The sequence below is a fragment of the Myotis brandtii genome, unplaced genomic scaffold (genome assembly GCF_000412655.1).
Source record: "Myotis brandtii unplaced genomic scaffold, ASM41265v1 scaffold651, whole genome shotgun sequence".
Classification (NCBI taxonomy): Eukaryota; Metazoa; Chordata; class Mammalia; order Chiroptera; family Vespertilionidae; genus Myotis; species Myotis brandtii.
Window position 1 is genome coordinate 76,148 of NW_005370524.1, and position 22,789 is coordinate 98,936.

Here is a 22,789-nt window from a genome sequence, read left to right on the forward strand (position 1 = left end):
GGCTATTTTTGTGCTTCTGTTTTCCCTTGCCTCTCTTGATATCATTGGTTGTTAGTAGTTTGCATTCATCTCCAGGGGTCTGTTGCTGGAATTTGTTGGGATTAGTGGCGGTTCTATTAGAGTTTTCTCCTGATATAAATAGTTTCTTCCCCTCTTCTACTTCATTTTCTCTTTTCGCTCTTTTTTTTTTCCTTCTTTTTTCCCCTCCTTTTTCCCAATTTCATTTTGCACTCCTTTTTTCCCCTACTTTTCTTTTCTTTTCTTTTTTTCTCTTTTATCTTTCCTTCTTTTTTCCCCTCCTTTTTCCCAATTTCATTTTGCACTCCTTTTTTCCCCTACTTTTCTTTTCTTTTCTTTTTTTCTCTTTTATCTTTTTCTCTTCTTTCTTCCTTATCCCCTAATTCTCTTAATTCGGGTGGTCACCTTTATTTGGGGTTATTAATATCGTTAATATATTTGTGTTCAGTGCCTGGTACGTTGTGCCTTGTTGTGTTGTATTTTGTGCCTTTAAATCAACGCAGCAGATCCAAGCAACAGCAGCCTCCTGATCACCACACCCTCTGTCTGAGGAACAGCAGCTGTACGTGAAGCCTCCCCCCACCAGCCAGAAGAGCCACCACAGCTGTGAACAACACCCACCAGAGGAGCTGCTGCCAACTGAGGAGCAGCTGCTACCGCAACCACCCAAGGAGCAACCACAGCCCAAGGAGCCACTGCCACCCAGGGAGCAGCCACTGAACGACTCAACATCTAGATATGTCAGTGAGATCAAACATGGGTAGGCAAAGAAACCCCCAAAGGAAAGAAAAGGAGGACTCGCCAGAAAAGCAGCTAAGTGAGACAGAGGCATGCAACATGACAGAAAAAGAATTCAGAATAAGGGTCCTAGCGTGCATAAACCGGATGGAGGAAAAAATCAACTACTTATGCAAGAAGCAAGAAGAAACAGATGAAAAAATCAATAACTTATGCAAGACCCAAGAAGAAATGAAGAGCGATATAGCTGCAATAAAAAACACCATTGAAAGCATCAACAGTAGACTAGGAGAAGCGGAGGACCGAATTAGTGAATTAGAAGACAAGGAAGCAAAACACACCCAAACTGTACTGCAATTGGAGAAAAAAATTAAAAGACAGGAGGAGAGCCTAAGGGAGCTTTGGGACAACATGAAACGAAACAACATACGAATAATAGGGGTGCCAGAACAACAGAAAGATGAACAAGGATTAGAAAACCTACTCGAAGAAATAATATCAGAAAACTTCCCTGAAGTGGGGAAGAAAAAAGTCACACAAGCACAGAGAGTCCCAAACAAGGTGAACCCGAAAAGACCCACACCAAGACACATCATAATTACCATGGCAAATGTTCAGGACAAAGAGAGAATCTTACAGGCTGCAAGAGAGAGACGGAAAGTTACATACAAGGGATCTCCCATTAGATTATCAAATGATTTCTCAACAGAAACACATCAGGCCAGAAAAGAATGGACAGAAATTTACAAAGTGATGCAAAGCAAAGGACTGAACCCAAGAATACTCTATCCAGCAAGGCTATCATTCAAAATTGAAGGGGAAATAAGAAGCTTCACAGACAAAAAAAGGCTAAGGGAGTTTATCACCACCAAGCCAGCAATGCAAGAAATGCTAAAGGGACTGGTGTAAAAAGAAGGAATAAAAAGCTCAGAAAGAAAACAGCCACACAAAAAAAGAAATGGCTACAAACAAGTACCTTTCAATAATAACTTTAAACGTAAACGGACTAAATGCTCCAACCAAAAGACATCGAGTGGCTGAATGGATAAAAAAACATGACCCATACATCTGCTGTCTACAAGAGACCCACCTCATTAGAAGGGACTCACACAGACTGAAAGTGAAGGGATGGAAAAATATCTTTCAGGCAAATGGAAAGGAAAAGAAAGCTGGGGTAGCAATACTTATATCAGACAAAATAGACCTCAAAGTGAAGGCCATAACAAGAGATAAGGAAGGCCACTTCATAATACTAAAGGGATCAATACAACAAGAAGATATAACCCTGGTAAACATATATGCACCCAATGCAGGAGCACCCAAATACATAAAAAAACTCCTGGAAGATATCAAAGGAGAGATCGACAACAATACAATCATAGTAGGGGACTTTAATACACCACTGACACCACTGGATAAGCCCGCTAGACAAACAATCAGCAAAGAAACAGCAATCCTAAATGACTCACTAGATCAGATGGACTTAATTGACATCTTCAGAACACTTCACCCCAAAGCCATGGAATATACATTCCTCTCAGGTGCTCATGGGACATATTCAAAAATAGACCACATATTGGGTCACAAGCAAAGTCTCCACAAATTCAAGAAGATTGAAATCATAAAAAGCTTCTTCTCAGACCACGATGGCATAATGTTAGAAATAAACTACAATAAAAACAACCCAAAATACTCAAACACTTGGAAGCTGAATAGCATGTTATTAAATATTGATTGGGTTACCAATGACATCAAAGAAGAAATTAAAAACATCCTGGACACTAATGACAATGAAAACACAACAATCCAAAACCTATGGGACACAATGAAAGCAGTCCTGAGAGGGAAGTTTATAGCTCTACAGGCCTATCTCAAAAAACAAGAAAAAATGGTAGTAAATCATCTAACTCTTCAACTCAAAGAATTAGAAAGAGAGCAACAAGAAAACCCCAGAGTGAGCAGAAGGAAGGAGATAATAAAGATTAGAGCAGAAATAAATGACATAGAGACCAAAAAAACAATACAGAAAATCAATGAAACCAAGAGCTGGTTCTTTGAAAGGATAAACAAGATCGACAAACCTCTAGCCAGGCTCACCAAGAAGCAAAGAGAGAGGACCCAAATAAACCAAATCAGAAACGATAGAGGCGAAATAACAACAGACCCCACAGAAATACAAATGATTGTTAAACAATACTATGGACAGCTCTACTCCAACAAACTAGACAACCTGGAGGAAATGGACAAATTCCTAGGAAAGTACAACATTCCAAAACTCAATCAGGAAGAATCTAAAAACCTCAATAGGCCAATAACTATGGAAGAAATTGAAGCAGTCATCAAAAAGCTCCCAGCAAACAAAAGCCCAGGACCAGATGGCTTCTCAGGGGAGTTTTACCAAACTTTCAAGGAAGAACTAAAACCTATCCTCCTCAGACTACTACAAAAAATTCAGGAGGAAGGAACACTTCCAAGCTCATTCTATGAAGCCAGCATCACCCTAATACCAAAACCAGGTAAAGACAACACAATGAAAGAGAATTACAGGCCAATATCCCTCATGAACATAGATGCCAAAATCCTCAACAAAATCTTAGCAAATCGGATCCAACAGTACATCAGAAGGATCATACACCATGACCAAGTAGGATTTATCCCAGGAATGCAAGGATGGTACAACATCCGTAAATCAATAAACGTAATACATCACATAAACAAATTGAAAGAAAAAAACCACATGGTCATATCAATTGATGCAGAAAAAGCATTCGACAAAATCCAACACCCATTTTTGATAAAAACTCTCAGCAAGGTGGGAATAGAAGGATCATACCTCAACATAATAAAAGCCATATATGACAGGCCCACAGCCAACATCATACTCAATGGACAAAAACTAACACCATTTCCCCTAAGAACAGGAACAAGACAGGGATGCCCACTCTCGCCACTCCTCTTCAACATAGTCCTGGAAGTATTAGCCATTGCAATTAGACAAGAAGAAGAAATAAAAGGCATCCAAATTGGAAAAGAGGAAGTAAAACTGTCCTTATTTGCAGACGACATGATATTATACATACAAAACCCTAGAGACTCCATCAAAAAACTACTAGACTTAATACATGAATTTGGCAATGTAGCAGGATACAAAATTAACCCCAAGAAATCTGAGGCATTTCTATACACCAATAGTGAACTTTCAGAAAGAGAGATTATAAAAACAATCCCATTTACCATCGCACCAAAAAAATTAAGATACCTAGGAATAAACTTAACTAAAGAGGTAAAAGACCTCTACTCAGAAAACTACAGGACGTTAAAAAAAGAGATAGAGGAAGACATAAAGAGATGGAAGAACATACCATGTTCTTGGATTGGTAGAATCAACATCATTAAAATGTCCATACTACCCAAAGCAATCTATAAATTCAACGCACTTCCCATTAAAATACCAATGGCCTACTTCAAAGATCTAGAACGAACTCTCCAAAAATTCATCTGGAATAAAAAAAGACCCCGAATAGCTGCAGCGATCCTGAGAAAGAACAAAGTAGGTGGGATCTCAATGCCAGATATCAAGCTGTATTACAAAGCCACTGTTCTCAAAACTGCCTGGTACTGGCACAAGAACAGACATATAGATCAGTGGAATAGAATAGAGAGTCCAGAAATTAGCCCGAACCAATATGCTCAATTAATATTTGACAAAGGAGGCAAGAACATACAATGGAGCCAAGATAGTCTCTTCAATAAATGGTGTTGGGAAAATTGGACAGATATATGCAAGAAAATGAAACTAGACCACCAACTTACACCATACACAAGAATAAACTCAAAATGGATAAAGGACTTAAATGTACGACAGGAAACCATAAAAATTCTAGAAGAATCCAAAGGCAACAAAATCTCAGACATATGCCAAAGCAATTTCTTCACTGATACAGCTCCTAGGGCAGTTGAAACTAAAGAGAAAATGAACAAATGGGACTACATCAAAATAAAAAGCTTCTGCACAGCAAAAGAAACCATCAACAAAACAACAAGAAAACCCACTGCGTGGGAAAACATATTTGCCAACGTCATATCTGATAAGGGCCTAATCTCCAAAATTTATAGGGAACTCATACAACTTAACAAAAAGAAGATAAACAATCCAATCAAAAAATGGGCAAAGGATCTAAATAGACACCTTTCAAAAGAGGACATTCAGAAAGCCAAGAGACATATGAAAACATGCTCAAAGTCACTAATCATCCGAGAGATGCAAATCAAAACAACAATGAGGTACCATCTCACACCTGTCAGAATGGCTATCATCAACAAATCAACAAACGACAAGTGCTGGAGAGGATGTGGAGAAAAAGGAACACTTGTGCACTGCTGGTGGGAATGCAGACTGGTGCAGCCACTATGGAAGACAGTATGGAGTTTCCTCAAAAAACTGGAAATGGAACTCCCATTTGACCCTGTGATCCCACTTCTAGGAATATATCCCAAGAAACCAGAAACACCAATCAGAAAGGATATGTGCACCCATATGTTCATAGCAGCACAATTCACCATAGCTAAGATCTGGAAACAGCCTAAGTGCCCATCAGTAGATGAATGGATTAGAAAACTGTGGTACATCTACACGATGGAATACTATGCTGCTGTAAAAAAGAAGGAACTCTTACAATTTGCAACGGCATGGATGGAGCTGGAGAGCATTATGCTAAGTGAAATAAGCCAGTCAATGAAGGAAAAATACCACATGATCTCACTCATTCATGGATAATAAAGACCATTACAAACTTTTGAACAATAATAGATACAGAGGCAGAGCTGCCTCAAACTGATTGTCAAACTGCAGTGGGAAGGCCAGAGAGGGTTGGGGGGCAGAAGGGAGGGGAGTAAGAGATCAACCGAAGGAGCGGGGGAAAAAAGGACTAATATGTAATACCCTTTGTAATACTTTAAGCAATAAAAAAAATAAATAAAATAAAATAAAATAAGCACATGAAAATGTATTCAACTGTTCAACATCATTAGTCATTAGGGAAATGCAAACCAAAACCACAAAGAGATTACCTTTTATACCCACTAGGAGAATGTAAACCAAAAAGATGACAATAACAAATTGACAAGTGATGTGAAGAAATTGGAACCCTCATATTTGCTAGTGAGACTATAAATTACAACCACTTTGGAAGACAGTTTGGAAGTTACTCAGGAAGTTAAGTAATATAGATATCGTAAGTTGCAGCAATTCTGCTCACAGGTATATACCCAAGAAAACTGAGAACATATTTTCACACAAAAACTTTACATGAATGTTCATAGCAGCATTATTGATAATGGTAAAACAACCATTTGACTATTATGAATGTCCAGAACAACCCAAATGTCCAGAAGAGTCAAATCCATAGAGACATAAAGTAAATTAGTTGAAGCCAAGGATTTATTGAGAAGATGTGGGGGAGTGCTTAGGAAATAATGGGTAGAGAGTTTCTTTTGTTGGGTGATGAAAATGTTCTATAATTAGAAAGTAATGATGGTTGCATAACTGTGAATATACTAAAAAAAATTAAATAAACTGTACACTTTAAAAAAAGTTTTACCTTACTTTAAGAATAGACTTTATTTTTTAGAGTAGTTTTAGGTTCACACAAAATTGAGGAGAAGATACAGAGATTTCCCATGTGTACCTTCTGCCCCATAATCAACATCCCCACCAAATGTTATACTTGCTGCAACCAATAAACCTACACTGACACTTCATCATCACCCAGAGTTCATTTTACCTTTATGTCTGAAATATATTTTTCTAGTATCGAATTATAGGTTGACAATATTTTTCTTTCTTAAAAAAAATTTTTTTTTAATTCTCACCTGAGGATGTTTATTGATTTGAGAGAGAGAAAAACATCGATGTGAGAGATAAACTGGTTTGCCTCTCACATGCACCCAAACCAGGGATGGAACCTGCAACCGAGGTATGAGCCCTAATGGGGATTTGAACCCCTGACCTTCCGGTGTACAGGGACAACACTCCAATCAACTGAGCCACCCCGGCCAGAGCAACGATCTTCTTCTTTTGGTACTTGTAGGTATTGCCACATTTTATTCTGGATCTTGTAGAATCTGGTGAAAAGTGTGCTGTAATTCCTTCTCTTGTTCCTCTAAATTTAATGTGTCTTTCTCTCAGGCTACTTTTTGAGATTTTTCTATGACCCACTGGTCACTGTGATGATGATGTGCTTCGTGTGGTTTTCTTTGTGTTTATTCTGCACGATTTCCCTGGGCACCAATGTTTTGGTTCATATTCTCATCAGATTTGGAAATGGCAGGCCAGTCTTTACTCAACCATACCCTCCCTCCCCATCCTCGTTCTGACTCCAAACACATATCACAGACAGCTTGATATTTTCCCACAGGTCACTATGAACTGTTCTCTTTCTCTCTCTCTCTCTATCTCTCTCTCTCTCTCTCTCTCTCTGCCTTATTTATTCACTAGAGGCCCGGTGCACAAAAATTTGTGCACTCGGGGGGGGGTCCCCCAGCCTGGCCTGTGCCCTCTCACAGCCTGGGACCCCTCGGGGGATGTCCACCTGCTGGCTTAGGCCTGCTCCCCGGGGGATTAGGCCTAAGCAGGCAGTCAGAATCCCTTTGGCAGCCCGGGAGCCCTTGGGGGATGTCCACTTGCCAGCGGGGAGCAGACCTAAGCTGCAGTCGGACATCCTAGCACTGCTGAGGAGGCAGGAGAGGCTCCCACCACCACCCCTGTACTGGCAGCCATCAGCCTGGCTTGTGGCTGAGCAGAGCTCCCCCATGTGAGAGCGCCCTGACCACCAGAGGGCAGCTCCTGCATTGAGCGCCTGCCCCCTGGTGGTCAGTGTGTGTCATAGTGACCAGTCATTCCTAATCGTTCTGCTGTTAGGGTCAATTTGCATATTACCCTTTTATTATATAGGATAGAGGCCTGGTGCACGGGTGGGGGCCAGCTGGTTTGCCCTGCTGAAGTGTGTGGATCAGGGTGGGGGTCCCTGCTGGGGTGCCTGGCCAGCCTGGGTAAGGGGCTGAGGGCCATTTTCAGACTGGCCACACCCCCTTCAGGGTGGGGGGTCCCCACTGGGGTGCCTGGCCAGCCTGGGTGAGGGGCTGAGGGCTGTTTTCAGGATGGCCATGCCCCCCCGGTGACCCAAGCTCCCAACTTCTTTTTTTTTTCTGGGATTTATTTATCTTCTCTAATTGAAACTTTGTAGCCTTGAGCGGAGCCAAGGGCTGGCCAGGGCAGGGGGGAAGCTTGGCTTCCTCCATCACTGGGGGCAACCCAAGCCTCCTGCTCATTCCAGCTCCGTGGCCAAGGCCATCTTAGTTGGGTTAATTTGCATACTCACCCCTGAATGGCTGGTGGGTGTGCCTGGTTGGCGTGGCTTGAGCGTAGCAGAGGGATGGTTAATTGCATGTTTCTCTTTTTATTATATAGGACTAGAGGCCCATTGCAGGAAGATTCCTGCAAGAATAGGGCTTCCTGCAGCCGGAGCAAAGCAAAGAAGGGAGTGAAACCCACCAAGGCGGGCTTCGCTTCCACCTCCACCGTCTCGTTTGCTTCCTTCCCGTCTCCACCACCCTGCTTGCTTCTCCGCAGTTTCACTCCCTTCTGCAGTGCTTGGCTTCCTTCTAGTTTTTTTAAGTCTTTACTCCGTGCCTGTGTATGGAAGTTACCCACCGTCTTTGTTGGGTTAATTTGCATACTCATCTAATTGGCTGGTGGGTGTAGTGGAGTGACACCAATTTGCATGTTTCTCTTTTATTAGTGTAGATTTGTTTGTATTAACACAGGCTCAGTCTTACTTAACTTTTCTTCCATAATGTCATATGCCATTAATCCAATTCAGTATATTTTTACTCAGATATTTAGTTTTGGTTCTGTATAGCTTTCATTTCTCTCCTCATCATGATGAGGTGTTTGTTTTGTTTACCTAAACTTTGCAGACATTTATAAGATTTGTAACCATTCTTATAAGCCCCTATTGCTAATCCTATCATCTTTGTCAAGGGGGCAGGTGGGTCTGTTTGTACTGACTGACTTTTCTCTTGAGTATAAACTATATTGTCCTGTTTTGTTGCAAACCTGGTATTTCTGATTGGATTCAGTCTATTATAAGCTTATCTTGTTGAGTGATGGACTTTGTTGTTTTCCTTCAAAGAATGTTAGATTTATTCTGGGTCACATTTAAGTTGTTTGCAGATCAGTTCGATTCTTTAAGGAATGGTTTTACAAAAGTTGTCAGAGCAGTTCCAGAACAATTTAATTTAGAGCTCAACAGCCCTGTTATGAATGCAAGTTCTTTCTGAGGACTTTCTCGTGGTGTCTCCACTTTGCTGGTAGTAATTCATTCTTGCCAGCCTTGTGTGTGGTCTTGGATTTGTTTGTCTAACCCAGGGGTCCTCAAACTACGGCCCGCAGGCCACATGCAAATACAAATATTGTATTTGTTCCCATTTTGTTTTTTTACTTCAAAATAAGATATGTGCAGTGTGCATAGGAATTTGTTCATAGTTTTTTTTAAACTATAGTCCAGCCCTCCAACGGTCTGAGGGACAGTGAACTGGCCCCCTGTTTAAAAAGTTTGAGGACCCCTGGTCTAACCCCTGCTGGGTGTTTTCCTCTGGTTTCTGAATTTTTACCTAAGCGTGCTCAGATCACTGCTCAGGCCAAGATTCACAGGCCCCTGCTGCTCCACCCCCGCCCAGATGGCCCTTTCTGGTTTCCTGCCCTGGAAACAGGGATGTCTCTTGCTGTTGGAGGATTGCTGGTCTGTGGGCCTGGCACCCAGCAGACTAGAGACATTTGTCGGTCTCTCCTCAATCACAGCCCTGCACTGCTTGTTGTCTACTGTCTGAAACACCTGTGTTGCACCTGTGCCTGGTTCTCCAGTTGCGAACTGTGGAAGGAAGTTCCCGTTGCAGGTAATCCTTCTGTGGTGCAAGGCCCTTTACTAGGCAGGCGGAGCTGATGAAGACAAGGTCCTGGCCCTGGTCAGCGTGGCTCAATGGGTTGGTGTTGTCTCATGCACCATGGCCAGCTTGATTCCCTTCAGGGCATAAACCTAGGTTGTGGGTTCGAGTGCATTCTGGAGGCAACTGGTCGATGTTTCTCTCTCACATCGATGTTTTTCTCTCTCTACTTCTCCCTTCCTCTCTCTCTAAAATCATAAAAACATATAAAAAATTTTAAAGACAAGGTTCTTTCCTTTAACAATTGTGTCGAACTTAAAGATTGAAAACATGCAAACATATATGATGCAAAAAAATCTGTCAAGATTCATAGATAGAGCCCTGCAGTGAGAACCCTGTGGTGAAATCACAGGAAAGATCCCATTTGTGTGGGAAATGAGCTGCATTGTCAAGAAGGAGGTAGAATTTGAGATGGCTCCCAAGGGAAGGGCTGAAACTTAGAGGAAAAGCTAGGAGAGAGCTGATAGGTCAGGTGTGAGGTCAGCTGGAGCAGAGGCATGGCTGAGAGGAAAACAGGAGCATTTGAGGGAGAGCCAGGTCCCCGTTTCTCTGAGGTGTCAGGTGTTCACAAGGACTCAGATGGCCCCCAAGGACGCACTGACATCCTAGAGATGGATTACATGGGGAGGGGCTGTGCCGGGTGGAGAAACAGAGTCCCATTTCCTGGGGCATAAAATCGTCAAAAGAGGACTAACCCTTAGAAACTCAGCTCAGGTCCCCTGTGGTTCCCCTGAGGTTAGATGTGACTTGCATGAAAGGAGAATCAGTAACACTTTCTAAGGAGCCACAGCCACAAAGACTAGGATTTTATAAACACAATCAAACTTCTGATTTTTTTGTTGAAAAAATATTTACTGTAATTTTGCTTTTATAAACTCCATGCAGGCATCTTCCCACGTGACAACATTCTCCACGTTTCGGGACCTTCACTTCCTCCTCCGGCAGCACTTCCGGCCAGTGAGCGAGCAGCTGCCTATATGCTCCTCCTTAGGGAGGCAGCTCACCAAGGCGCAGCGGCCACTCCTCACTTTGCAAAAGTACCTCTGCACTGTGCTTATGATCCCTCCGTTGCCTGCAAGGAGAGAACAGAATACATGGGAAGGTTCTTGGAAGGCTGGGTATAAATGCAAAGTTGTGGTGATTCCTCAAGTAGACTGATTTGTTTTTATATCTTTCTTTCTTGTTCTATGAAATCGGGAGTGAAGTAGAAGGCGGCACCAGCCATCCAGTCAACCAAGTATCTAAGAGCTGCAGCTCAGCTGTGGACCACATGGTGCTGGCAAGTGTGACCACAGGGAGCACCCGCAGGGGACACATGGAAGGTGGGCAATGGCCCAAAAACCCTCCCTCCCACCACCAAGCTAATACAATGCAAGTCTGTGCTTCTGTTCTCAGATTAAATCAACTTTTTCTGTTGGTTCTAAAACGTCAGTGTCACTTCCTTCATGTCTCATTAACAAGGATAACAGTCTTGAAAGGGTGCTGTTGGGAGCTACTCAGTCTGTTCAGAGGGGCAGGGTTGGGGCTGGTGTAAGTGGAGAAGAGACTGAGAAGCACAAATTGGTGACACAAAGCAGTCACGAGGGAGCAAGCAAAGCCTAGGAAATAACGTCAATAATAATTGAGACGAGTATGTATGGTGCCAGCTGGGGAACTGGAAACGTCAAGGAGATTACTGTGTTCAGAATATGATTGTCTTGTGCACCTAAAACCAATACAAAATAACATTGAAGAAAAAAACAACAACAACCCCAAAACACAGAAATAAAAAGAGTGGATCAAAAAAGGTTGGGGAACCTGCTTTCAGGTTCTTGATCTTTATCAGGAACAAAAATTGGTGCAACACATCTCCCCAATCTACAGCGTCCTGAGGAATGAGGAGGGACCGGCTCTGATAGGCATGCCCTCCACCCTCGCCTCCCTCGCACCCCAGCCCAGCTTACCTGGAGCAGGCACCAGGCACAGGAGCAGCAACCCAAAGACCAGGTAATAGATCCTCATGCTGACGGCCTCACAGCGCGGGAGACTGGCCGGGAAGCTGTGCCTGTGGACTTTATAAGTTCCTGGTCCACAGCACGGGGAGTGTGAGCCACGGCTGCAATTCCTGTAATATCACAGTGATGACAACATGACTAGTTCCCAGTGCTTCATGCCAAAGCCTCTTACCACACAGGCCACACCCACTAAGCCGGGAGGCTCATTACAAACCTAGAGGGGGAAACGGAGTCGGATAGGAGTCTCCTGCTGTCCTGAGGCCCTTGGGCTCTTGGAACTGGTCCAGGGTTGGCTCCCATCGAGTTGTAGGCACAGGTGGGAAGGACCCACCTCCTCTGTGAAGCCGTCCTAGGGCACGTCAAGGGCACTGACTGGTCCGCACCATGGTTTTCCATGCATCTGCCTTCCTCCTAAAGTCCTGGGGTGTCTGAGGCCCACCTGGGAACCACATCAGCCCAGCCTTGGTAAGGCATATTCAGACCTCGGGCTGGGTCACCCCCTAGGCTGCACAGGTACCCCTGAAACTGAGATAAGACAGGGTCAGCTTTCAGGTGATGAAGAAAGGGAGGAAAAAGGGCTGCCTTCCTGGGTTACTGACCCTATGTCTCTCGGCCATCGCAGGGCCCTGTAACTTGGGTGAAACGCAGTTTAGACATTGTCATTGTCTGAAAACTTCCGGGTTCATGACTCAATACGGTGTCTCATCTTCCTCCATCAGAGAAAGAGAATGCAGGTGATGTATTGGATGGACTGGCATCTGATCCTCCTTGGTGACACTCCCATGCAAATGCGAGGCATAAGACGATGCCCTCGGACCTGTTACTCATGGCTGATGGGACTCTAGGAAGTCCAGGAAGCAGGTGACGTCCGCCGGACACAGAGTCAATGTTGAGTGGTCCGACTGCTTTTTACAGTTTTATCAGTGATTAGACTTGAATGTTAAGGAGCCCAGTCAATGGGTTTTTGGTCATTAGGTGCAGTAGGAGCTGAAGAGATCCTGGCTGTGCCTGGTGAGTGCAGTTATAGGGCTTGGCCCACCTTCTGGGCTGTGTTGGTTCAGGAGTGTGGGCTCAGGGGCCTGGTGCAACTGTCAGATTCTGTAAGCAAACTCCAAACACCTGCTATAGGTAGAAGAGGTTCCACATGTTTGGAAGGGGGCACTTTCAAGAATTTGACATTATCATAGCAATGATAATGATCACGATCATATGATGATGATGATAATCATCATGAGAGCAGACATTAGTTGAGCATATACTATGTGCCAGGCACTGTCCTAAGCAATTGGTATACATTAACTTCATTTGATTCATGCATAATTCAATAAGGTTGCTATAAGAGTCTAGGTTTCACAGATGAGAAAACTAAGACTTAGAGAGGCTTGGTCACCCCCTGGCCTTAATTACATACCACATTGGTGCTCCTGGCCCTCTTTTTGCAATGCATAACACTTGGGATGTGGGTTATCCATGCCTCTATGCAGATGACTTCTATTATTATCACTAGTCTGGGACACTTGTCCAATTATCCTGACTGATAATTACATCCATGTGAAGACCATTACCATCTTGATAATATCTAGCACCTTACCTCACCTTAGTGTAGTCAAAGTCTTCCCCCTTTCTGTAAACATCACCATCACTCTCTAATTGTTTGATAACAGAGGCTGGAAACTGACTTTTCTCTTGTCCTAATTGCTCAGATACAACCACTCACAGCATTTGGCCAACTTCCTACACATTGGTTTGCACAATCAATAGAGCCCAGCCCAACACCAGCTCCTCAGGATCCTGATCACCCGGGTTGAACCTGATCGCTCCCTATGCTGCATTTATGCAGAATATATTCGTTCCACACTCAGAGCTATTGCCAAACTCTGTGGTGAATGCCATACACTCTCACTGTTGGTGAGCATTTCTTACCACCTTTCACAGATGCCATCTTTCCATTTGTGTCCGTGTTATGAAAAAGTAGATACTCAACCGTATATGGCATTCATCCTTTGAATAGCTGAAGATATTTTCAAACTAGGAAACAATATCACAAAGGAGAACTAACCCCAGACTTAAGGCAGAGAAAGGACAGCAGCAGGTAATGCACGGTCAGCAAAGGATTTATAGCAAGAGAACAAGTTTACATTTTAGCAAACGCTCATAGCAAAGGTGATAAGGGGGATGAATTAGAAGATGGATTAGAGGGCTGTGAGGCTCAAGGCCAGGGGACTGAGAGCTGAAGGAAAGGCTGTGTTTCCAGTGACAACAGGATGAAGTGGCAGACTTGGGGGCTGGAGCCTGAGAGAAAGAATCAAAGGTCAACATGATTGAAAAAAGAATGAAGTCTCGCCATTTTCAATCACATGGATGAACCTAGAGGATGCTATGCTCAGTGGAATAAGTCAGACAGAGAAAGACAAATGCCATATGCTTCCACTTACATGTGGAATCTAAAGAAAAATATAAATGAACAAACAAAACAGAAACAGACTCATAGACACAGAGAACAACTGAGGGTTGCCAGAGGGGAGGGGGGTCGGGAGATGGGTGCAAAGGGTGAAGGGATTGGGAAGTGCACATTGGCAGTTACAGAACAGTCATGGGATGTGAAGCACAGCACAGAGAACAGAGTCAATGATGTTGTAACAACTATGTATGCTCTCAGGTGGGTACCAGACTTACTGAGGGGATCACCTTGTAAGTTATATAAGTTACAGTGTTGTACACCTGAAACTAATATAAAATAATATAATATAAAACATAAATAATATATGAATGTTAAGTATAATTGAAAAAAATTTAAAGTTGATATGATTGAACATGAGAAGAGTGGAGGAGGGTGCAAAGCAGCGGTTTGAAAGACTGCAGTGCCTGTGGGAGAGCCAATAGCTAGCACTGGACCGAGACCCTCATTCCAACGGCCAGGGAGGGACTGACTCCTGCACCAACCACGTGAGTGAGTAGAGACGTGGGTCCCAGGCCTGGCCAATAGCATGACTGCAACTTCATGAGCGCCTTTATCCAGAAGCAACCTGAGTCAGGCATGGCATCCACAGCCACAGAAACGGTCAGGTCTTCTGTGTTGTTTTCAGCCAGTAGGTGTTGGGGTCATCTGTTATGCTGCAATGGGTAACTACTGTAATAAGGTGTAGTACAAACAACATTCTTCAAGGGATTTGCAACTTGTGCATTTGTCACCAGTGGGTGACAAATGGACCGTGTGAATTTAGGTTAGCGACGGACCCTCTGTGCCTGCAAAGGGACAGGAATCATGGTGTCTGAGGTTAGGACAGCCTCATCCCCATAGTTCATTAAATGAGTCAAACTGGTTCTTGCATCTAAACCACAGACATGGATTGGAAACTCATGGGTGGAATATAGCCCCCAACTTGTGATATTAATTGCCAACATTTAAAAGATTTTGCATAAAAATCCATATCTGTGGCTGCTTCAGAAAAAATTGAAGGTTAAGCCAAGAGGGCCCATGTTCCTACATGGGAACACTGGATCGCTCACGCCTTTCCACAGATCCCAAGGCCCGTCCACCTTTCCCTGACCTGTCTCACTTGCATGATGGATGCCTGGCTAACTGGACTTTAGGGAGCTGCTTAAAATATACTTCATCTTGCTTTCAGATCTTCCCAAGAACAGAGCCAAGGTACTCTCCTACCTTCTGGTCACATCTTGAGTGCAGGACTTGGGCTCTTTGAGAAAGACTCTCTGTGTCCTAACTTCCCCATGGACCTCAGAGGACCCAGCGCAGAGCTGGGCACGAGGCACATCTGGTTCCCTCAGAGCCTATGTTCTCCTCTGTCCCTGCCACTCACCCAGAGGCCCCTGGTCGCTCCCCTGTGCACTCACAGACCCCCTGCCCCAGGTGCGCGCACACACACACACACACACACACACACACACACACGATTCACTGCAGCTCATACAGAGCCCACCTGATCTCTCTGTTCCTGATTTGAGAGCCCGGAAACACTTCCCCTTTTCCACCGCCTGCAGGACCTCACTGCCCTCACGCATGGTGGAACTTACCCTCAGACACAGCCCCGGTCAATCCTTGATTCTCTGTCCTTTGCTCTTCCCTGTTCATTTTTTTTCTTCCATTTCCTTCTTTTTGACCCCCTCCCTTACAATCATGGTACACACACTTTTTTCTGCTGACCTCTTTTGTTTGCATCTTTATTCTCATTCTTTTGCGTGAACAACGCAGCATATGTAATGTAGATATGTACATACATATTTAAGTGACAATGACTGAACATTTATTTTGTGCCATGGGACTCTTTGTGCTTTGTTATACGCATGTCGCAGAACCAGGCTTCAGGAAACTTCTCTCAGCTCGATTGAGGTATAATTGACCAAATGGTGAGATACTAAAATTGCACGGCCTGATGGATGTCCCCATATAGTTAGTGATACACCCTTCATCTCACACCTTTATCTGTCTATTCCTTTGGTGCAAACCTTCTTCCTTTTTTTGTTTTCTAACCTTGAACACAAATGTCAAACTTGCCTCAAGTGGCCCCACTTCACTGAGGTAGCTCTACAAACTACTCAGATCTGTCCCAAGTCTGTCAGACCCCTCCCCGCAGGGGGAGCCTCAGGCAGTACACATGATCCTAAGAGCTGCCAGGGTGGCACTGAGAACCACTGGATTGGAGGAAGGCAATTTCCCAGGAGGGAGGCCGCTCACCTGGCGAGACATAAACCTGGCCTGGTGGCTGGCCACCAGCTGTGCTCCTCTGGGCTCCCCCTGTGGCTGCAGCAGGACAGCAGTCGAGTGAAACTGTGGCTTTTCCAGTTCCTTTGGCCGTGCTTGTTGGGGACCGCACCACGCCCAGCGCCACGCCTGAGCCTTCAGTTTCCTGAGTCACCGTGATGCTTGGCTGTCAGCTGCTCAGAGGGACCAATGCCAGGGCCCTGCCAGGTGCCACCCACTGGGCGTGCTCTCAACTTCCTTCATTTCTTCCTTCCTTTCTTCCTTCTTTTCTCCATCTCTACTTCCCTCCCTCCCTTCTTCTCTCTCCTCCCTCTTTCCCTCCACAGCCATGCAGTAGACACAGAGCTAAATGTTCAAGAAAAAGCGTTGCACACGAGACAGGCTCTGGGCTGTGAAGGAAGCAGGTGAGGGTTCTGAGTGGAGGGGGGTCCGAGCCCCTTGAGGTGTAAGGAGGGAATGCCTGTCATTCATTCCTGGTTACTCCCTGAGTCAGCTCAGAAGAGGAAGTTCCCGGAGGGACAGTCGGGATAATTATACTTGCCTCTGGATGAGTCACTGTGGGGAGGATGCAGACCTGCCCAGCATTCACCACTGGACCCTGCTGGACACAGTCTGGTCCCTGCCCCTGCCTCTGCTGGCTGCCTGGGTCCCGGACCACTCCCAGAACGGCCAACCCCTCCGGGGTCAGAGAGGGTGCATGACCCCGGGCCACTTCCACCAGGATCAGAGGCAAAGTCCCCTGTCTGCTCGCACCTCCTCCCACCGCAAGCTGGAGGGGATATAACGTACACAGTGATACCCCCACAGGTCTGGCACCCACCTGACACCCCACACAGGGCAGTGTCTCAGAGGGAGAACAGGCAGGTGGGCCCCATGGGGAGTGGGCCCAAGGTCCCAGGTCGGCATGCAGGGAACACAGCTCTTGCTTTCTACTTGTTTGCCTGCTGGCGATCCTGTCCCAGTCCCTGTAGAATCCCCGGGGGAGGTGGCCGTGGGGCACAGTGAGTGGCAGACCTGGGGGGCACCCGTGGGTCCTCCTCTGAGCCAGTGATTTCCACTGCCTTGAGCTTCCTCCCCACAGTTGAGAGTGCTCAGCACCAGGACCTGGGGCATCTGAACTCCACAAGGGGCAGGGGTGAGCTTGGCCCTCACTGTCCACTGTGCTTCGGTGGCCTGGCGTCTCTCCCAGATAAGAAGAGGTGCACAGAGATGCTTTAATGGCAGCCTGACTCATGCAGTACACACACCTGCAATGGAACTCGGAGCTGGGAAGAGACCAATGAGGCATTCCAGTCTAACTCGTGCCAAGAAAGACAAGCTAGGCATGCTGGGAAGTCAGGCTCCCTCAGGCTCAACCTGACTTTATTTCCAACTGCTGCTCTCCTCGTTTTTAATGTTTTTGTTTTATATATTTAATTGATTTCAGAGAGGAATGGAGACGGGGAGAGAGAGAGAAACATCAATGATGAGAGATAATCATCAATCAGCTGCCTCTTGCACACCCCACACTGGGGATGGAGCCTGCAACCTGAGCCTGTGCCCTGACTGGGAATCGAACCCTGACCTCCTGGTTCATAGGTCAACCAGTGAGCCATATGGGCTGCCTAATTTTTTGTTTTTTAATTACATTTGACATACAATATTATATTAATTTCAGGTGTACAGAATAGTGGTTAGACATTTATATAACTTACAGTGACACCCCCCTAAGTGTAGTACCCACCTAGTTACTGCAATAGTATTGACTATATTCCCTGTTCTGTACTTTGCATCCCTGTGACTATTCTGTAACTGCCAATCTGTACTTCTCAACCCCTTCCCCTTTTTCTTTCTTTAGCAAGAAGCCATTATCAAAACCGGCCAGAGGCATCGGAGATGGCAGCGCGCCCTCTGTTGGCTATTGTAGGGATCGACAGACTGCCTGTGGCCAAGATAGTTTCTCGCTTTGAAAAATGGTCATCATTTGGGGCTTCCTACTCTCTTAGAGCCACACCAGGGCGTCTTAGGACCACATTCAACTCAATGCTTTAAAAAAGGGGGAAGGATGCTGTGGAGATGAAGGGACTTATTCCATATTTCAGAGAGGCAGTGCAAACACTGGCATCCAGATCTTTGGGACACATTTTCACAGGATGAAGTAAAGGGTCGGATTGACTCTAGTGCAGCTGCTGAGGACACCTGGCACCCCTCCCGCACCTGGCCTTAATTCCCTGCCCAGCACCTTTGCCTCCCGAAGCCCCAGCCAGTGCTGGGGCACCTCTTCCTTGTCACCTCTGACAAGTACCAGCACTCGTGCCAGAGAGCCTGACACTGTCACCAGGAAGGCCCCACCAGGCCCCATTTTCACGAGAAAATGTTTCTGTTTCCATCAGGAAAGGTAAACAGTGTAGAGGAGGCCGTGTGCAAATCCCCTGCCGGCGGGTCCTGGGCTCTGCCTAGGGCCCAGCAGGCTGTCTGTCACCTGACCCTCCACGGACAGAAGATCCAATGGTTTCCTCTCCTCACCTCCCTGATGGAGCCCCCCACCCCTAGGACCACTGCTGCAGTGCTGAGCCTGCTCTACAGCCTGGAGAGTTGTGAGGGTCCCAGATCAATCAGCTGCCTCTTGCACACCCCACACTGGGGATGGAGCCTGCAACCTGAGCCTGTGCCCTGACTGGGAATCGAACCCTGACCTCCTGGTTCATAGGTCAACCAGTGAGCCATATGGGCTGCCTAATTTTTTGTTTTTTAATTACATTTGACATACAATATTATATTAATTTCAGGTGTACAGAATAGTGGTTAGACATTTATATAACTTACAGTGACACCCCCCTAAGTGTAGTACCCACCTAGTTACTGCAATAGTATTGACTATATTCCCTGTTCTGTACTTTGCATCCCTGTGACTATTCTGTAACTGCCAATCTGTACTTCTCAACCCCTTCCCCTTTTTCTTTCTTTAGCAAGAAGCCATTATCAAAACCGGCCAGAGGCATCGGAGATGGCAGCGCGCCCTCTGTTGGCTATTGTAGGGATCGACAGACTGCCTGTGGCCAAGATAGTTTCTCGCTTTGAAAAATGGTCATCATTTGGGGCTTCCTACTCTCTTAGAGCCACACCAGGGCGTCTTAGGACCACATTCAACTCAATGCTTTAAAAAAGGGGGAAGGATGCTGTGGAGATGAAGGGACTTATTCCATATTTCAGAGAGGCAGTGCAAACACTGGCATCCAGATCTTTGGGACACATTTTCACAGGATGAAGTAAAGGGTCGGATTGACTCTAGTGCAGCTGCTGAGGACACCTGGCACCCCTCCCGCACCTGGCCTTAATTCCCTGCCCAGCACCTTTGCCTCCCGAAGCCCCAGCCAGTGCTGGGGCACCTCTTCCTTGTCACCTCTGACAAGTACCAGCACTCGTGCCAGAGAGCCTGACACTGTCACCAGGAAGGCCCCACCAGGCCCCATTTTCACGAGAAAATGTTTCTGTTTCCATCAGGAAAGGTAAACAGTGTAGAGGAGGCCGTGTGCAAATCCCCTGCCGGCGGGTCCTGGGCTCTGCCTAGGGCCCAGCAGGCTGTCTGTCACCTGACCCTCCACGGACAGAAGATCCAATGGTTTCCTCTCCTCACCTCCCTGATGGAGCCCCCCACCCCTAGGACCACTGCTGCAGTGCTGAGCCTGCTCTACAGCCTGGAGAGTTGTGAGGGTCCCAGTGTCTGGACCAGCTGCCTCGTTTTGTTTTGGAGGAAAATTAGGCCAAGAGAAGGGACTGGCTGCCAATGGCACCTTCTCAGCGGAAGACAGGGACCGCAACCCACTTTCTAGCATCTGGGCCTGGCCTGTCCCCCCAGGTTTTGTTGGGTTTTACTCGCGGGTGGAGGTGGAGTGGTGGTGCTCTGGGCAGAGCCTGTGTGTGCCCACCTGATAGGGCAGGAATAGAATATCGGGGACCAGCTAATTGTAAGAAATAGTAATCCACCCTAACCGGTTTGGCTCAGTGGATAGAGCGTTGGCCTGCAGACTGAAAGCTCCCAGGTTCGATTCCGGTCAAGGGCATGTACCTTGGTTTTGGGCACATCCCCAGTGGGAGGTGTGCAGGAGGCGACTGATAAATGTTTCTCTCTCATCAATGTTTCTAACTCTCTATTCCTCTCCTGTCCTCTCTGTAAAAAATCAATAAAATATATTTTTTAAAAAGAAATTGTAATCCTGCTCTGTTAACTGTGATTGTGTTGTTCTGACTAAAGAAGGTACATTCTAACCTGCCTGGGATGGGACCTGGGAGCTCACCTGGAAATGCAGCCCATCCTCCCCACCAGGGAGCTGCCTGTTATCATGGAAAGATTAACAACCTGTTGCAGAAACCAGAGCTGCCAGACCACTGAAGACCCCAGCCCTTTGCATATCACTAGCCTTTGAAGACCCCCAGCCTTTGCACACCCACAGGCCATTGCAAATCTCCAGCCCTCATTACCTGTAAACTGCCCATTTGCCCTTCTGCCTACTTTCCCACGTAACCTTTGTCCTTCTCCCCGATGTAAGCCACTGGCTTATGGTGGGGGGCAGAGCAGATTTTGTGGGTGACCTGCTGCTCTCCCATGCTGCAGGCAGGATTGGAATGAACGCTCATATGTGACTCAGCTCTGTCACTGCTGAATTGGCTCAAGCAGTAACAGGCAGCCCAGACCCCTTGGATGTCCTGAAGCCTGAGATGTGTGTTTCCTGGGGACCTGGCATCCACCTGGTCCACATGCAGGAATATGGCAGATCTGGAGTGGCCCCTGCCCTCTGAGAGGGGGGAAGAGGGCTCCCCGGGGGTGCCCGTGGATAGGAGGGGTTCCGCTGCAAAGCCCCATGGGTTTGTCTGAGAGATTGAGGAAACAAAGCTAGGAGTGAGTGCTGATGAGTCTGGGAGAGGCCCAGGCATTACCCCAACATGTACCAGACTTAGGCTTGGAGACAGGCAACAGAAGTCTGCTTTCCAGGGACTCCGGAAGCACGCTCAGCTGATTTTGGACCACTGGTTCGGGCAGTGGACAGAAACATTGGAACAGGGCATATTGTTGAGCTGTTAGTCTACAAAAGCTGGGCACCTGATCTTGTACATCAGCACGTCCGATTTTATTATCTTTTATGTGTCTGACCTGTCGCTATTTACTGCCCTGGGACCCACTGGCTCAGAGATAAGCTATGAAGGGCAGCTTGAGCAGCATCCAGAGGAAAGCAAAGGGGAAGGTGGAACGCTCAAGGCAGTATGTGTGGAGTAAGCGCCACATGATTTCACTCATGTGTGGGGTACAAAGCAAACTCATGGACACAAACAGCAGTGTGGTGGTGGCTGCCAGAGGGAAGGGCGTGGGGGTGCACGGGGCCTAATATATGGTGATGGGAGAAGATTGGACTTTGGGTGGTGAGCACACGGTGCAATCTACAGATCCTGTAACACTGAAACCCACACCTGAAACCTATATGATCCTATTAACCGATGCCACCCCTTTTTATTATCAATGTAATAAAAAGATTTAAAAAACAAATAAAGCTCCAGGGATCCTATTAGCAGGCACCCCACCTTGCTTCAATTGCCCAGAAGTATGTTCCTAAGAGGCAACTAGAACAACAAGCCCTTGGCCAGCAGGTATGCTGAGAATCCCACTTAGGAATGGCTAGCCCGGGCAGTACGCTTAACCTCCTGACTTCCCTGCTACAATAGATTGTTGGGTTAACCAAGGGAGGTTACTAAGAGTAAACCTGTGAAAACAGTGCAGTCCTAGGAACCAGAGACCTCCTGGGGTTATTGCTGGAGGGGCCAGGGGAAGGGCACAGTGCTCCCTGTGATCTGGGAGCACATAGGATGAGCTGATGTTGGGTTTGATGTGGTCACTCAAGTGGACAAGAAGCAGGTAGGTTGGCTGTAATTCTGTCCCTGTGAAGATAAGATGGTTTAGACCAGGGGTGGGCAAACTTTTTGACTCGAGGGCCACAATGGGTTCTTAAACTGGACCGGAGGGCCGGAACAAAAGCATGGATGGAGTGTTTGTGTGAACTAATATAAATTCAAAGTAAACATCATTACATAAAAGGGTACGGTCTTTTTTTTTTTTTTTTAGTTTTATTCATTTCAAACAGGCCAGATCCAGCCCGCGGGCCGTAGTTTGCCCACAGCTGGTTTAGACCTTGGTTTCAAGTTCACCCCCATCTGTGGGTAGGTAGGAGACACCCTCTGAAACAGAGAAAGGGAGTAGAATATTACAAAGTTCTGAGACTTCTTTTTAATTCTCACCCGAGGATATTTTTTTCATTTATTTTTAGAGAGAGTAGAAGGGAGA

The 22,789-nt window shown here is 46.1% G+C and overlaps 1 protein-coding gene across 2 annotated transcripts in view; it reads right to left on the minus strand.

Moving 5' to 3' along the window:
* LOC102243238 (beta-defensin 103) overlaps positions 1 to 11,859 on the minus strand; it is an 18,314-nt gene extending 6,455 nt beyond the window's left edge. Inside the window, exons 1-2 of one of the 2 annotated variants that reach the window (XM_005880753.2) lie at positions 11,703 to 11,858; positions 10,615 to 10,831 (exon numbers count right to left, since the gene is read on the minus strand). In XM_005880753.2, the coding sequence (XP_005880815.1) occupies positions 10,686 to 10,831; positions 11,703 to 11,760 (204 nt within the window). In that variant the 5' untranslated portion in view covers positions 11,761 to 11,858 and the 3' untranslated portion in view covers positions 10,615 to 10,685. Of the gene's footprint in view, positions 1 to 10,614; positions 10,832 to 11,702 lie in introns of both variants that reach the window. The other variant, XM_014528790.1, reaches the window with a different exon arrangement.
* Positions 11,860 to 22,789: the final 10,930 nt, after the last annotated feature.